Source organism: Tachysurus fulvidraco, chromosome 16 (genome assembly GCF_022655615.1).
Source record: "Tachysurus fulvidraco isolate hzauxx_2018 chromosome 16, HZAU_PFXX_2.0, whole genome shotgun sequence".
NCBI classification, from domain to species: Eukaryota; Metazoa; Chordata; class Actinopteri; order Siluriformes; family Bagridae; genus Tachysurus; species Tachysurus fulvidraco.
In genome coordinates, this window is record NC_062533.1 from 6,543,015 (window position 1) to 6,558,034 (window position 15,020).

At 41.7% G+C, this 15,020-nt stretch overlaps 1 protein-coding gene across 3 annotated transcripts in view; it reads left to right on the forward strand.

Annotated features, from left to right (window-relative positions):
• trappc8 (trafficking protein particle complex subunit 8) overlaps positions 1–13,129 on the forward strand; it is a 26,469-nt gene extending 13,340 nt beyond the window's left edge. For 2 of the 3 annotated variants that reach the window (XM_027179570.2, XM_027179572.2), the window contains 18 exons: positions 543–674; positions 1,837–2,061; positions 2,477–2,585; positions 3,146–3,340; positions 3,616–3,779; positions 4,077–4,151; positions 4,308–4,404; positions 4,532–4,683; positions 4,837–5,270; positions 5,376–5,544; positions 5,784–5,880; positions 6,521–6,589; positions 8,657–8,715; positions 8,888–9,091; positions 9,690–9,791; positions 10,608–10,750; positions 11,560–11,649; positions 11,737–13,129. In XM_027179570.2, the coding sequence (XP_027035371.2) occupies positions 543–674; positions 1,837–2,061; positions 2,477–2,585; positions 3,146–3,340; positions 3,616–3,779; positions 4,077–4,151; positions 4,308–4,404; positions 4,532–4,683; positions 4,837–5,270; positions 5,376–5,544; positions 5,784–5,880; positions 6,521–6,589; positions 8,657–8,715; positions 8,888–9,091; positions 9,690–9,791; positions 10,608–10,750; positions 11,560–11,649; positions 11,737–11,971 (2,751 nt within the window). In that variant the 3' untranslated portion in view covers positions 11,972–13,129. The remainder of the gene's footprint in view (positions 1–542; positions 675–1,836; positions 2,062–2,476; positions 2,586–3,145; positions 3,341–3,615; positions 3,780–4,076; positions 4,152–4,307; positions 4,405–4,531; positions 4,684–4,836; positions 5,271–5,375; positions 5,545–5,783; positions 5,881–6,520; positions 6,590–8,656; positions 8,716–8,887; positions 9,092–9,689; positions 9,792–10,607; positions 10,751–11,559; positions 11,650–11,736) is intronic. The other variant, XM_027179571.2, reaches the window with a different exon arrangement.
• Positions 13,130–15,020: the final 1,891 nt, after the last annotated feature.

Sequence of the window (15,020 nt, forward strand, 5' to 3'; positions counted from 1 at the left end):
TGTGTGTGTGTGTGTGGCAGAGAGAGAGCGTGAGAGAGGCAGAGGGCTGGAGAGGGCGAGTGAGAGGGAGCGGGAGACAAAGGGCGGGCACGCGGGAGGCGATGGGCGAGAGAGAGCGCGAGAGAGAGCGCGAGAGAGAGCGCGAGAGAGAGCGCGAGAGAGAGCGCGAGAGAGAGTGCGAGAGAGAGCGCGAGAGAGAGCGCGAGAGAGAGCGCGAGAGAGAGCGCGAGAGAGAGCGCGAGAGAGAGCGCGAGAGAGAAAGTGAGAGAGCGCGAGAGAGAGAGTGAGAGAGAGAGAGAGCAAGAGAGAGCGTGAGAGAGCAAGAGAGAGTGAGAGAGTGCAAGCGAGAGAGAGAGCGAGAGAGGGAGTGTAAGAGCGCGAGAGAGAGAGAGCGAGCGAGCGAGTGCATTTCCTAAATAATGTGAATTCATACCCAATTTGTTCCTGCCCTTTCTCAGGTATTCTCATCACTGGTTTAATCAAAATGATGTGCACTGCAGTTGTGAGGTTTATGTACTTTGTAATCTGTCTCGTCTTTCAAGGACTCTGACCTGCGGAGTGCACTCTTATTGGAGCAGGCAGCTCACTGCTTCATTAATATGCGTTGCCCCATGGTGAGGAAGTTTGCCTTCCACATGATCCTGTCAGGCCACCGTTTCAGCAAAGCCGGACAGGTGAGACCGAGCTTTCTGTTCTGAGCACCAGGTCATAGTCGATTGTTCTTCTGGGCCAAACCAATACCTGCTGTCCATTTTATAGAGCTACAAAATGTCACATGGCAACCTTATAGATCTCTGGACAAAGCTTTAGTTTTTGTCTCAAATGAGCAAGTCAGACTTAATGGTGTCAAAGGAAAAACTCCCTTAGTTAACATGAGAAAGACAACTTAAAGGTGGGGTCTCTGTCGTTTCAAAGCCAATGTCGACATTTGAAATCACCAAAACAAACACACCCCTAACCCAAATGGGTCCCACCCCTGTAGCGATAGCTCCGCCCACACATACACACGTAACCCAGGCAACTAATGGAAAGAAATGTGTCTATCATAGCTTAAGGGAAGAACAATACGATTGCAGATAAACAAACAAGCAAAAATGAGACACAAGCATAATCATGTAAAGGACAAAGGCATATATTAGTTCTGTGTAACAAAACAAAACCAACGTTACTCACCTATCAAGAAGGAAAAAAGCGCCTCAGCGTCTTAAGTAAAGTCGGCCGCAAATTCACAGATTGGAGGTTCCTGAATCAATGCCTGAGCACTCTCTCCGTCCATATTGGCAAGACCCGCCCCTTTCTGCTCATTGGCTACACGTTTATTTTGCTTTTTTGTTTTGTTTGTCGTCCTGACTCAGATTTCTGAAGCATTTCTCAAACAACAGAGACCCTGCATTTCGAGGGACCAGACACAATAGGGAACCCATTCTCTTCTTTCTGCCATCAGCTAGTGAGCGTATAACTCATTTAACTCATAGTGTATACTGTAGTGTCAAACAGCGCTGTGTGTGTTGTAAACATCTTCAGTATAAGGTACTGGGTCTATTGCCCAGGTGATGTCCTGGAACAGGTAAAACACCTTACCTGCTGTGTGAGATCACTATCTGATGATATCTTCATGCTGTGTCTAGACTCATAGGGTAAAGCTGTTTAACAAAGTCTATTAGAAAATAAACACACAATTCTGTTCTCTCAGCTTCTGTATCATATATATAAAAAAAAAAAATCAATGCTTGCACAAAGAGGACATAAAATGTACAAAGTTGCTTCCTTGTTTGAGGAAGTCCTAATGTTTTGCCTCATGGTGTGTTGTGCTTATCTTACCCTCCCTGTTTGCAGAAGAGACATGCTTTGCGGTGTTACTGCCAGGCCATGCAGGTGTATAAGGGGAAGGGCTGGACTCTTGCTGAGGATCACATCAACTTCACCATCGGTCGACAGTCCTTCACGTTGCGCCAGCCCGAAAACGCCATAGCTGCCTTCTGGCACATTCTCATCAACGACAGCAAGCAGTCTGCCACGCAGCAGAGCGCCTTCCTCAGGGAATACCTTTATGTTTATAGGGTAAGAAGTTAAAGACCAAAGGTTAAAGACCAAAGTTGTTTACCAAAGGAAAGAAAGTATTTAGATAATGGCAGTGCTGTGGCTAGTAAGATAAACACATCAGGTTGCTTAACAGTTTAGTATATTCGAGAAAACCTGGGATTTATAGAGGGCCATGGGTCAGACATTATACATGTTAACCAGCGGAGGTGTTAAGAAAATCACCAGGGTTCTTACTAATCTGTGTAGCTAAAATGGCTTTAGATATTTTGTCTCCTGATACACGCTGAAACAAGAACCGAAAGTGTAAGGAGCTTCAGCTTGTAGTTTTATAAGGACACTTTCTATCGACTGATTTGGAAACACTTTTAACGTGCCGTTTGTTTTGCATTTCGTCAAATAATCGAATCCTGTCCATTTTATCCTTTGCTTTCAGAACGCGAGTCAGCCGTCCAGCGAGAGCTCTCTGCCTCATCTGCCCCTACCCTGCTTACACTGCACCCAGACTCGCATGTTTTTTGGCCATGAGCGTAGACTTGCAGAAGGTAAGACCTGCACAAATGATGCATTCTCGCTCTTCTTTGCACGCATGTACACATTCATCTGAATGTTGAGAGCTCGAATTCAAGCAAAGCGCTTGCTAATTTTTTCCAAACAGCCTGAATTTTTTTATTTATTTATTTATTTTAAATGAACATCTGCCTTTTAAAAGTTTACTAGCATTGTAGCTAGCCCAAAAAAAGCATGCTAGCTGTACATATACACATCTGTTTTTGTATCGCATGAAATAATGGTATACTATTATTTTAGATTTCAGACCTGTTGTGTCTAGAGGTGGTTTTTTTTTTAGCATACAGGAAACATCAGACCGATTTTGTTTTTGTTCTTTTTCTACTAGAACAATCAATAGTGTACAGTATATACAGTATAGTACTTGGTGGATGCTGAGCCAGCTGTAATTACTGTTCTACCCATCACCGCGTCTCTTACACTTTTTTTTCCCCCTTATATTTTCATGCTTTTCAAATCAAGTGACTGTTTAAAGCTAATGAGTGTGTTTGTAGATTGAGATGTGACTGATTCCAGGCATGTGTGCTGTTTATAGGGGAAAAGCAAGCAGCCACTCATGTGTGGCTGGATCAAGAATACGACCGGGAACAGTCCCAGCTTTGGGCGGAGCTGGAAGAGCAGGTGGTGGCTGTGGTCAATAGGGGCAGCGTACCCATCAACTTCCAGCCAACTCAGTACTGCCTCAGCAGCCACACCGATAACCTGCGTTACCCCCTCGCCGTGGTGGAAGGTAGGAATCTTCTCACGATTCGACCGGCGAGACTTGTAATATTTCTTTCACAGCATTCCTGACGTATATTTTATATATTTTAGCTCTGTTAAATAATTAACACCGATTCGCACATTTAGTGCCACTGGAAACAGGTTTGATGTGAACAGAGCATTTACATCATGAAGAAATCTCCTTCATGGCACAGAAAGATTTGATGTGTATAATGTTGAAATGGAACGACCAACATCATATATCACACTGCTCACGTGCTCCATTATGCGTCACCTCTGCAGAGCCCATTATCGTGGAGGTGGTCTTTAGAAATCCTCTGAAGGTTCCACTGGCTTTGTCTGAACTGTCTCTGTTGTGGACGTTCACGCCGAAGGACTTTTCTGGACCTCAAGGAGGCACGACTGGAGAAACCGTCTGTAATGAAAAGGAGGCAGCTACAAGCAAAGTAAGAGTCTAAAGTTGTCCTTGCTTTGATTGATTATTAGTGGCCTCCTGTGTTTAATACATAGTGCATGTGTGTGGATGTAGTGATGAATATCTGTGTGTAAACTCTAGCATATGAACATACGCTACATCTTGAACTTTTTTTTTTTCTTTCAATTTACCCTTTTCTACTATTTTTTTAAACACTATTTTTATGTATAGGTTTTCTTTTGTTACGCACTTAAATGTCCCATGCTGGGGAGTAATAAAGGTATATCTCATCTGCTCACTTATCATCTCATTCGATTCTGCGTTTCAGGCCACAGCATTCGATGACCTCATCAACACTGAAGTCATTCCAGAGTTCCCCATGAATCCCGAAGAAACGAAAGTGGTGAGGAGTTTAATTATTCTTTTATTCTGTCCTGTATTCTTTTCTTTTGTTCATTTGGCGTATTTGTCAGATATCACAAATGATTTTTGGTTTGATTTGTCTGTTTTGTTAACTAGGGGTATTTTATTCATTTATTTATTTATTTTTGTTTTTCAGGCCCGACTGAAGTTGCTGCCTCATAAAACTGGAGAGCTGCATGTGCTCGGTGTGGTCTACAACCTGGGCACTGGTGAGGAAGACAACACCGGTGAAGGTAACTTGCGTTCAGTCACACTCACTGTTTATTATTTGAAACCACTCGGGTGAAATGTTGTGTTAGTTTCTACTGGAGTATCCGTTTCAGTGCCTCCTGGGGATTGTTGATTCTCTTTTGTGCTCAGCAGCCAGTCGTTTGATGTTTGTCCGCGGGAGGCAGGATCTGGAAATCCGGGGGCCGAGACTGAACGTGACCAAAGAGGAGAAGACCTCCGTCCGACACGGATCAGACCGTCGCCTTGAACCTATCATCACACCTCCGATGCCTCTGCTGGAGGTCTGTGTGTGTCTAGCACAACTGCACAACCTTTAATCTGTTACAGCATTAGTCTTGTTTGCAGGCTTAAGCCATGTTTTTACCCTGCAGCTTCTAGGCACCTATTATTATAGGAGCTCTTACAGATCATTTTTCTTTATCGTCTTATCCCAGGTGTTTTTTATTAACTTCCCCACGGGCTTGCTATGCAGCGAGATCAGGAAAGCGTGGGTGGAGTTTGTCAACATGAGCGCCGTTCCCCTCACTGGCTTGCGAGTGGCGTCCACCCACCCCGAGTTCTTCACCTTCGGAAGTGCTACCTCTGACCTCACCCCGGTGACCCCCACTGCCGCCGAACACTGCTCCGCCTACAAGACAATGGCCACACCCCCATCTGTGGCCGCAGTGACGCTGGTATCTCCTTCATCGTTTGGCATGTCCGCGGATGACCGGCCCACGGTAGCTGAGATTCCTTTAACAGGTGGAGTTCTTGGACCTGGTGAGGCTCTACAGATACCACTGTGGCTCAGAGGACCTGACAGAGAGGGCGTGCACGAGATCCACTTCCTGTTTTACTATGAGAGTGTGGAGAAAAATGCAAAGCTCAGGTATCCAACAGCAGAGGGATTCCCCCCACCCCCCAATGTGCTTTCTGACATCTTTGAATGACTGTCCTTCACTCTGTCTCTCACTTTCCTCTTTCTCATTTTTAGTCACCGGGTGCTGCGTCACACCGCATTCATCTGCGCGAGTCGCTCCCTGAGCGCAAGAGTGACAGCTTGTCACAGTAACACACTGCCAGGAAAAGTACACAGAGAGGAAAGGGATGAGGAGCGCTGCGGCAGCATGCTGGTGTTCGTGGATGTGGAAAATATCAACACTGTAAACAGACAATCCTTACTTGTCCATACAAGATCAGCCACTCTGTTCAATTTGTAATCATCACCTAAGTAGCAAAAACACTCACATATATGAATACGATGCTAAACAACATACTATTAGTAGCATGTCAGAGTCGGTGCTGTAATCAGTGCTAACATGAACGAGTTTAGAATTTACATCGTCATTATTCCGAGTACGTACATTAAAGATCGTCTTTTCTGTCCGTCTGTCCCTTCCAGAGTGAAGCAGGGGTGCGTGAGTTCCACATAGTGCAGGTATCTAGCAGCAGTAGACAGTGGAGGCTGCTCAAGTGCATCAATCCTGCTGGAGACAAAGGTCTGAGTCTTCTGCATTTCATCTCTGTTTTTTTTTTTTGACTGAATTAAACTGCCATGATGAGGGTGGATCTTACACAGGAAATATAAATCTATATAAAATAAAAAAATTTATGACCGTGTTGGCACAAATACCCTATTTTAATAAAGAAATTAGTGATTAATGTAGCCGAATCGGCAATGCATGAAGGTTTCGAAGACGTTGTTCAAAAGTGCTTGTTATACCCATCAGCTTCTAACCATCTTGAGCCAAAGACAAAATTGAACGTGCAGAGAAATGCAGCATGCTCAAAAAAATCACTAAACACTTTTCACTTCCATATCAGTAATGAAGAGGGAATTTGTTGATGATAAATCATGTAGGTTCTGTGATACCTAAGGTGATGCTGCCCTCTCAGAGCTTTATTCATTTATCACAAATAATCCGCTCTTTGTACAGACTAAAATATGAGCTTTGTTAAATCTATGCACATGATTACTTTTTGCTTGATCTGATATCATAACCGAAGGTTCTTTTAGGAAAGATCTAGACTTTAGTGGTCGCCAAAAAAAAAAAATAATAAATCTGTGAGAGCTCTGAACATTTTTCTAATTCTGTGTTGTCTCTACCACCATCACCAACCCTCCCTCCTCCTTTCCAGACTCTAAGCTGGGCAGCAGGGAGCGAGGGAAGCTGTGCTTCAGGGCAACTAGATGCAGAACACAGGAAGGTAAGAGACGCCACACCCATTTGACCAGCATTTCAGTTCCACATCTTTAGCTATCAGAATATAGCTATACCTGTTCATCGCACTCTATTTAAGTCTCATACTGTCTGTATTGTCTCACATTGCCTGTTTTGTCTTGTATAGTCTATTTTGTTTTGTCTTGTCTTCTTTGTTTTTGTCTGATAGTGTTACTTATGTCTGTACTTATAAGAGTCACCAACAGCTGGAACGCAATTCCTTGTTTGTCAACACACGTGGCCAATAAACCCGATTCTGCTTCTCGTGTGTAAACCTACCCATGCCGATTTCTGCTTGTCGTTAATCTTTCCAGGTTCAGCTGTCTGTACATCAGACGCTCTAACCTTTGACAGTGAAATAAAGTATTGACACAAACCATACCAATTACAGAATATTACGCCTACCAGTACTACAAGTGTAAAGAGTGCTTATGAGTTAATATCAGTGTTGTATAAAGTAGTAGAAAGCAATACTTGAGCAAAAGTACAAGTATCGTACTAGAAAAAGTGAAAGTGAAAGTCACCTTTTAGAATATTACTCAAGTAAAAGTCTTAAAATATCTGATATTTACTGTACTTAAGTATCAAAAGTCATTTTTCTGATATTTACTGTACTAAAGTGTTTGAAGTAAAAAGTAAAATTTCTGTGATTTTCGGTAGGCATAAGAGCAGGGGTGGTTCTAGGGTTTCATCTTTAGGGGGTTTTAGCCCTCAGTGAGAATTTAAAACAAGAAAACTTTTATATTATATATTATATGACTACATAGTAAACCAAAAGTTATGGTATTATTAAATGCCAAAAGTGGACATCAAAATTTTATGCATGATGTAATGATGCCAGTCTTGAATCAGATCAGTTCATGTATGTGTGCATTCTCTACAAACAGTGTGTCCAATGAATGCAGTCATTAATAAACAAATATTCACAAGACAAAGACCAAATCAATAAATGCTATTTTTATTTAGTATTGATATTGAATTAATATTTTGTTTGTGCTACCAACTCTGGTAATAAGAATAGTGACATTTCACTGCTTTTGGTTGCCGCCGTTATAGATAAATGCCTATAGCTCTGACTGCGCGTGTACCCGTGTTTCTCCGTACAGCGCGCGGAGCTGCTTAATGAAATCTAGGAGCAGTGATTCGCCAAACCTCCCTTATTGCAGTCACACACATTTCTTCTGATTTTTTTTTTTTGTAGTAACGAGCAACGAAGACGATTTGTGGGAATATAACGGAGTAAAAGTATACATTTTATCTAGGAAATGTAGTGGAGTAAAAGTGAAAGTTGACGTAAATTTAAATAGCGAAGTAAAGTACAGATACGTGACATTTCTACTTAAGTACAGTAACGAAGTATTTGTACTCCGTTACATTACAACACTGGTTAATATAAATGGCTTGTCAGCTAGGACAAGGCTGTTCTTCATCTTCTGATCTGTCTCATGTTGTTTCAGCTCAAACACAACGTTTTTTCGTATTTCCCCACACTATTCTTTGGAAATTTGCCGGAAAATTCAGTTTCTGAAATACTCCAACCAGTCTCTCTGACACAAGCAACCATGCCGCAGAGATCACACTTTGCCCTCGTGTTGTGATGTGAACATTAACTTAAGTTCTTGACCTGTATCTGCATGACGTTAGCCATTGTGCTGATGCCACGTGTTTGGCTGATTTAGATAAATACAATAATATGTAGGTGTTCCTAATAAAGTGGATGTTGAGTGGAGGGTTATTTGTTTTAAGACATCTTTATTATTGACAGACATTACATTGCTTTATATGCCAGATTGTAGAGGCAGCCATGATACAGTGCTCCTGGAGAAAATACAGTTCAGGGCCTTGCTCACGGATCCAATCATGGCAGCTGGGTGGTGCTTGGGCTTGAACCCCATCCTTAGTAATAACACCAAACCAGAGCCTTAACTACTTTCCCCACCACTCTGCCCTTTAAATGAACAACCAACGATAACCGATGTCACCGCATGTAAAGAAAGCGCCACGTGTGGTCTGCCCATTTTTTAATTAATTTGTCTGCACTTTTCTTTTTCAGCTACCTCAGACACAGTAGAGAAATACACGTTTGCTGACCTAAACCTTGGCAATGAACAGGTAAATCAAAACCGGTTGTCACACCCGTATACCTCAAATAGACAGAAACACATGAATCAATCGTGTTCATATAATCGTTTTTCACCGAGCATTGACGGGCCGTTTTCAGTCAAATTCTTAACACAGTCTTATTCTCCTGCTCATTTCTTTGCTTTTTTTTTCATCTCCACAGATTGTCAGTTCTATGACTCCATGTGCAGACTTTTTTTTCCGGAGAGGTCCACCCTCTGATCTTAGGAAAGGAGGCGGGTCTTCAGGTCTAGCCACATACATGAGGAGGCAGAGCCTCACACCTGCTGACAGGACAGATCAAAGCATGACTAGCGCGGTTCGGAAATGCACTGAAGTGGAGCTCGACATCATCGTCCTTTGGAAGGTACTTTACAGTCGCTTCAATTCAGTGAAACTAAACCTTTTTTATTATCATTATTATTATTATTATTATTATTATTATTATTAAATCCTCTAGCAAAATTCTTTACCGTTTCTACTCACTGACACTATATTAGGAACACTATACTATTGCTGGCTAGGGCTTCCAGTTTTGCTCTCAAAACATCATCAGTAATTTAGAGCAGGGATTCCACAAGTTGTTTGAATGATTCCTTTGAGTTTCTCGTCCGTGTTGAGATGAGATGATACGAGACGTGACCCCAGCTAGAGATGACATCAGGATAAATCTCCCACGCATGTTTAACCAGTCAGTGGTCTGCACTATTTATAGCTCTTACCTATATGTCAGAGCTCAGCTCACATGGTGCTTCAGGGGGAAAAAAAAAGGTAACCACACTTTACTGTGCCAGCTGATCGTATGAGGTCATGTTTTGACTAGATCGTGTTCACTACATCATGTTTGTTCTAAGCAACACTATTATTAAGCAGATCAGCTTCCTGGCTGATTTGGGGCTTGGAGCCTTTACACTGTATGTGAAATGTTTGTGTAATTGTTGTTTTAATGGCTTCTGCTCTTGCAGGCATATGTTGTGGAGGACAACAAGCAGCTCATTTTAGAGGGACAACTCCACGTTGCTTTGCAAACTATCGGCAAGGAAGCATGCTCGCTCACACAGAAAGAGGTATCGCTCAAAAGACCACACACTTCGCTCCCAAATTATCGACCGATATGAAGCAATTCTTAATCACAGTTCAGAGGCTGCTGTAGTGGTGGGAAATGTGTGCAGTATGTATGTGTGTAGATAATTGTTGCCATATGTCAAAGTTGTGTGTGTGTGTGTGTGTGTGTGTGTGTATGTTTTGATATGCCTGTTAACAAGGTTGTTTGTGTGATATCAACATTCCTCAGTTGTTTCTGTACCGATAGGAAATCGGAGTGAATCATTTGCATGAATCATATGCACTTTATTACTGAATCGTTCAAACAGCATAAAAATCATGCAGCATATTGTTACCTGGTTCAGATCACGGATGGGTGCCATTTTTTTTCTGCATGCACACACTACGGTATCAAACGTTTCACATTCCTATTTATTTGTACATTTTGATTTTTAGACTTTGGCCAAGAATTAGAATTTTGCTGCCTCATTAATCTTTTAATCTGTCAAGCATTTTTACTTTTCCATTAAACATTAGTTCCTTAAATAAATCATTAAGTCATTCATTCAGCTCTCGCACCTCTGAAACAGATTACATTTGGTCTGTTGCTTGTTTTTTTTTTTTTCGCACACTGTTACATAGCAACCATGGCCTTAGACACCCAAGTCATACATATAAGTCCAGATGTTGCTCCTTTGTCTCTAAACCTAACCTCACACCCAAACACACACACACCACACAAAACCATATCCCCACCTCCACCCCGGCTTCTCTATAATGAGTTTTGAAGACTAAGTGGATTCTGTGACACTGTTTTTAACCGGACCTGTGTGTGGCAGGAGGCTCAGGAGATGGTGCTGCTAAAGTTCAAGCCTGATCCTCCACCTCCTGTCAGCAAACCCTCACTGGAACAGCTTTCCCATCTCATCAAGACCTGTCTGCACTACCCCGAATCCTATGACCACCCCTTCCCACAGAAAAGGTCTGTCTCTCTTGTGTGCAGGCGCACGCACACACACACACACACACACACACACACACACTTTTTCTGGGAGGTGTTGTGAAAGTTGTTGTATATTCTAACTGATGGAGTAAACATCACTACACCTGGAGAATGAAAGTAGGGTGAAGGTTAGTGCTCTGGACAAATGACCACTTATTCTAATATATTCTTATGCATCACATGTGCTCTTATTTTACCTTCCTGTTCCTTTAACTGTGTCCCAAATGACATACTGCAAAACTGTTCACGTACACATTCTTATATACACTACGCACTCTAAACAAAACTGATTAATCAAGATTTTAAAAAAAGTAAATGACACAACATGAGCTTTAGGAGAAATCGTTTCCCGTCCACCATGAGCGCCTGGTAGCCCCAACCCTCTTCTGCGAGCATTTAGTGCATAAAGTGTCTATGCTTGGTTAAACATTTTAACGCACTTCTAATTAAACAACCAGATGCTTTGTAAACAAATCGGTCATTTCACAAAGACCTGGATAGAAAACCATTTAATTAATGACCTCTTAACAAACAGCTAATGTTCCAAAAATGTTCAATCTCTGTAAGCATTTGCTGCCTTGTTTATAATAATAATTATAAAAGGTGTACTAGAGAATGGGTTCATGAAACAAACTGCAAACAGCATTTCTTTTGTATATGCTACAATTTACTTTCTTATATCGGCAAATCTCCAAACTGCAGAATAAATACAAAGATCTGTCTACTCTTTTTGTTTCCTTAAAATTTTGTCACTTTGTCAAGCTACTTCTCCATCTGTCTCTCCTCAGCTTATGCATGGTACCGGTTACCTTGACTCTGTCCAACTGTTCCTTGGCCCAGGTGGATGTCATCGTTGACTTGCGCCAGAAAACAACGAGGTAATCGAGTCATTCATGTCGCTCTTGTCAGTAATAGATTTTTGGCTCGTGCACGTTCTAACCAACTGCTGTCTCTCGTCCTGTTAGCCCCGAGTCATTAGAGGTGCACGGTGCGTTCACGTGGTTGGGGCAGACCCAGTACAAGCTGCAGCTGCGGCCACAAGAAGTCCACCAGCTCTCACTGAAGGCCTGCTTCTTCCAGGCTGGTGTTTATAACCTGGGCACAGCGCGGGTCTTCGCCAAGCTCGCCCAGACAGGCACCATGTGTGAGACCAGCCAGCAGAGCGCAATGCCAGCTCTCATCATTATTAACAGTGTGTGATCCAGTCATCTGTGCAGACCTGCTGCTGCTCCAGCCTCAACTCACCACCCTACAGTGACTATTCTCTTTCAGACTGCAGCAGTTTTCTACTACTTGTTTAAAAAGAATCTGGAAAAACTACATTTGGGGGGGGACATACTAGGGTTATAGAAAAAAACGTGCAAGTGCAGAACTGCATCTGACATTCTTGTACTCTCTGGAGAGATGATAAAATCCAACATGTACCCATAGTTGTTTTTGACTTAAATGCAAAGAGTGGATTTGAAACAATTTTCTTTTCTTCTTTCCCGAGGATAATTCTCATATCAACTTTTTTTTTATTTTATGAAGTCCATTTTATTTGCCCAAATCAACACTTAAGACTTAAGACAACTGCGTGTGTGTCTGTGTGCGTGCATGTCTGTGTGCGTGCGAGAGAGTGTGCGTGTCTGTGTGTGTGTGTGCGTGTCTGTGTGAGCAAGAGAGACTGAGCGTGTCTGTGTGTGCGCGTGTCTGTGTGTGCGTGTGTCTGTGTGTGCGCGTGTCTGTGTGTGTGCAAGAGAGACTGAGCGTGTCTGTGTGTGTGTGTGAGAGAGTGAGTGTGCGTGTGTGCGCCTGTGTACCATAGCACATACATGCACGGTTGTAAACAAATAGTAGTTCTGTCTCATTATTGACAGTGATTCAGGCACGATGCTTCATTTCTGCAGTAACAAAGACTTTGCTCCATGTGGAATTCTTGAAGCTGCATAATTGAAGATATAACCTGCTCCAGGACTTGTTTTCTCTGCCTAATGCCATTTTTCCTTATTCATTGAGCAGGCTGTAAAAGCTGTCAAAGCTGGGTGGGGTGCGAGTGAATGACGTCAGTGTGACCCAGTGAGGAAGCTGTGATGTGTAGCCCACCACAGTGCTGTGACAGTGTGTGTGTGTGTGTGTGTGTGTGTGTGTGTGTGTGTGTGTGTTTGTGCGCGCACGGTGTTTGACATGACGGCTGATTTCAAAGGATATACATTTTCATTTTCTTCACTTTTCAGACCAATCATGATTAAACTTTTCCATCACCCTGATTAAACTGTTATTTAATGTATCTATGTGATTGCTTTTCAGACAAAAATGATGTATTATATTTATAACAAATGACTGTAAATAGAATAAAATGTAACCAAATAACCACAAGATATATTTTTGGTGTTTCACTGAACATCATTGCATATAATTATTCTATAAGGTTTCTGTAATTGTTTCAGATTTAACATTGTTAGTCTACACAAACTGTGAAGAAAGTTGGATACTAACTGATTATTTTAAATAATCAAAGCCTAAATAATGTGGCTGCACTTCACACTATTTATTTTTCTGTTTTCAGTAGTCCAGGATCAGTGAACCATTGCCAACTGTAGCCTCAGGTTCATGTTCATTGCTCACCAGACCTCAGAGCCTGCTGCAGTTCTTCTGTCATTGTAGCTCATTCACCTCAAGATTTGCCATGATGTGTATTTTCAGATGCTTTTTGTTTCAGAAATACTCAAACCAGACCATCCAACAGCAGCACCTGAAGCTCTCTTCCTGTATCGCCGTGCTTTTGTGCGTTGCTTTGCTGCCAAATGATTGAATATGATGAATGAATGTACATTTGTGGGTGTGTTCCTAATAAAGTGGCCCTCTATGAAGGTGCAACCACCGACTTACAATTAGTTAAATTCTTATCTAGGATCAGTTTTATTCATTCGAAATTAACTTTAGTTCAAATAACCGTGTATCATGTTTAACCTTTCATAAAAGAAACTTTAAACTTCGTAACAGACTTGTGAACTTAGGAGTTCTTGTGTATGTGACAAATCAAGGCTTATTAATTAATTAATAGATATGGGACATCATGCAGCCACCGCTTGGCTCTTGAGCAAGGCCCTTTGTCCCCTCCATCATGGCTGACCCAAGCCTCCTAAACCAGGATATGTGAAGAAAAGGGTTGACATGTATTTGTAACAACTACTACTTCTTCATCCTCCTCTTATTATTATTTCGATCCACCTTTTTCTTCTCCCCTCCACCTTCTCCACCTCCTCCTGCTTCTTCTCCTCCTCCTCCTCCTCCTCCTCAATAGTTTGAGGTTTGCTTCTTCTTGCTCCAGTAGTTAAATTTTAGACCCTGTAAATGATCCCTAGAAGCATGTGAATAATAATTAGCCTGAAAACATCTTGAATAAAGTGGAGGAAATCTGCTTCTTTCTTTTATCATCTCCACATTCACAAGCCATTTCATAAATTTGACAATAACACCTGAGAGTAAGTTTAACCATGTGTTTGGTTTCTATGAGTCTATAACAAATACTAAAAAAAATAAATAAAAGTATTTGCTCTCAGTAGATATTGGTAAAGGACACTTTGAAAATGAGAGGGAAAAACATACAGACCTAATACAATTGAATATTTAGATAGTGTGTTATCTTGTATTTCATTGTCAAATGTCCTCAGCTGTCATATAGGATTGTTTTCATATCACTGACCCTGGTCTTTTTTCTTTAGTGTCCCAGACACTAATGTATTGTGCTGGTGCTGCTAGTGTTTGGAAGATAAGCTAGAAAACATCACCATGCCATAAAATCTGCCGGTGGGCCAGTTTCTCCAACACAGCAATCTGTCTCACTGGAGTGCTCTAGTTCCCTGTTTCCTGTCATGTGTATCTGTAATTCTAAATTTTTGGGCCATGACTGCTGGAAATAACAAAGCTGCTAATCTCCATTGTAAGCTATTAAACCCCCTTTGTTAGTGTCTATGCCACAGTGAGATGGTTATCCTAAAATAATCTGTGAGTGTGATTGCATTAGAAAGTAATGTGTTTATAATGACCACCTTCTGTTGTGTTTTAGAGTTATAGTTACTAAATCTTATACTTATTAATAGAATCGCTTCTTTGGAGCCTAATGCACAGACCATTTATCATTAATAATGTAATTCCTAATATTATGATGTAGTGCACCTGTTGAAAAAGCAATGCCATTATTGTAAATAACACAGTGAACCAAACATGTGACGACTGATGAAAACAAAGCGTTGCCAGTGTCTGA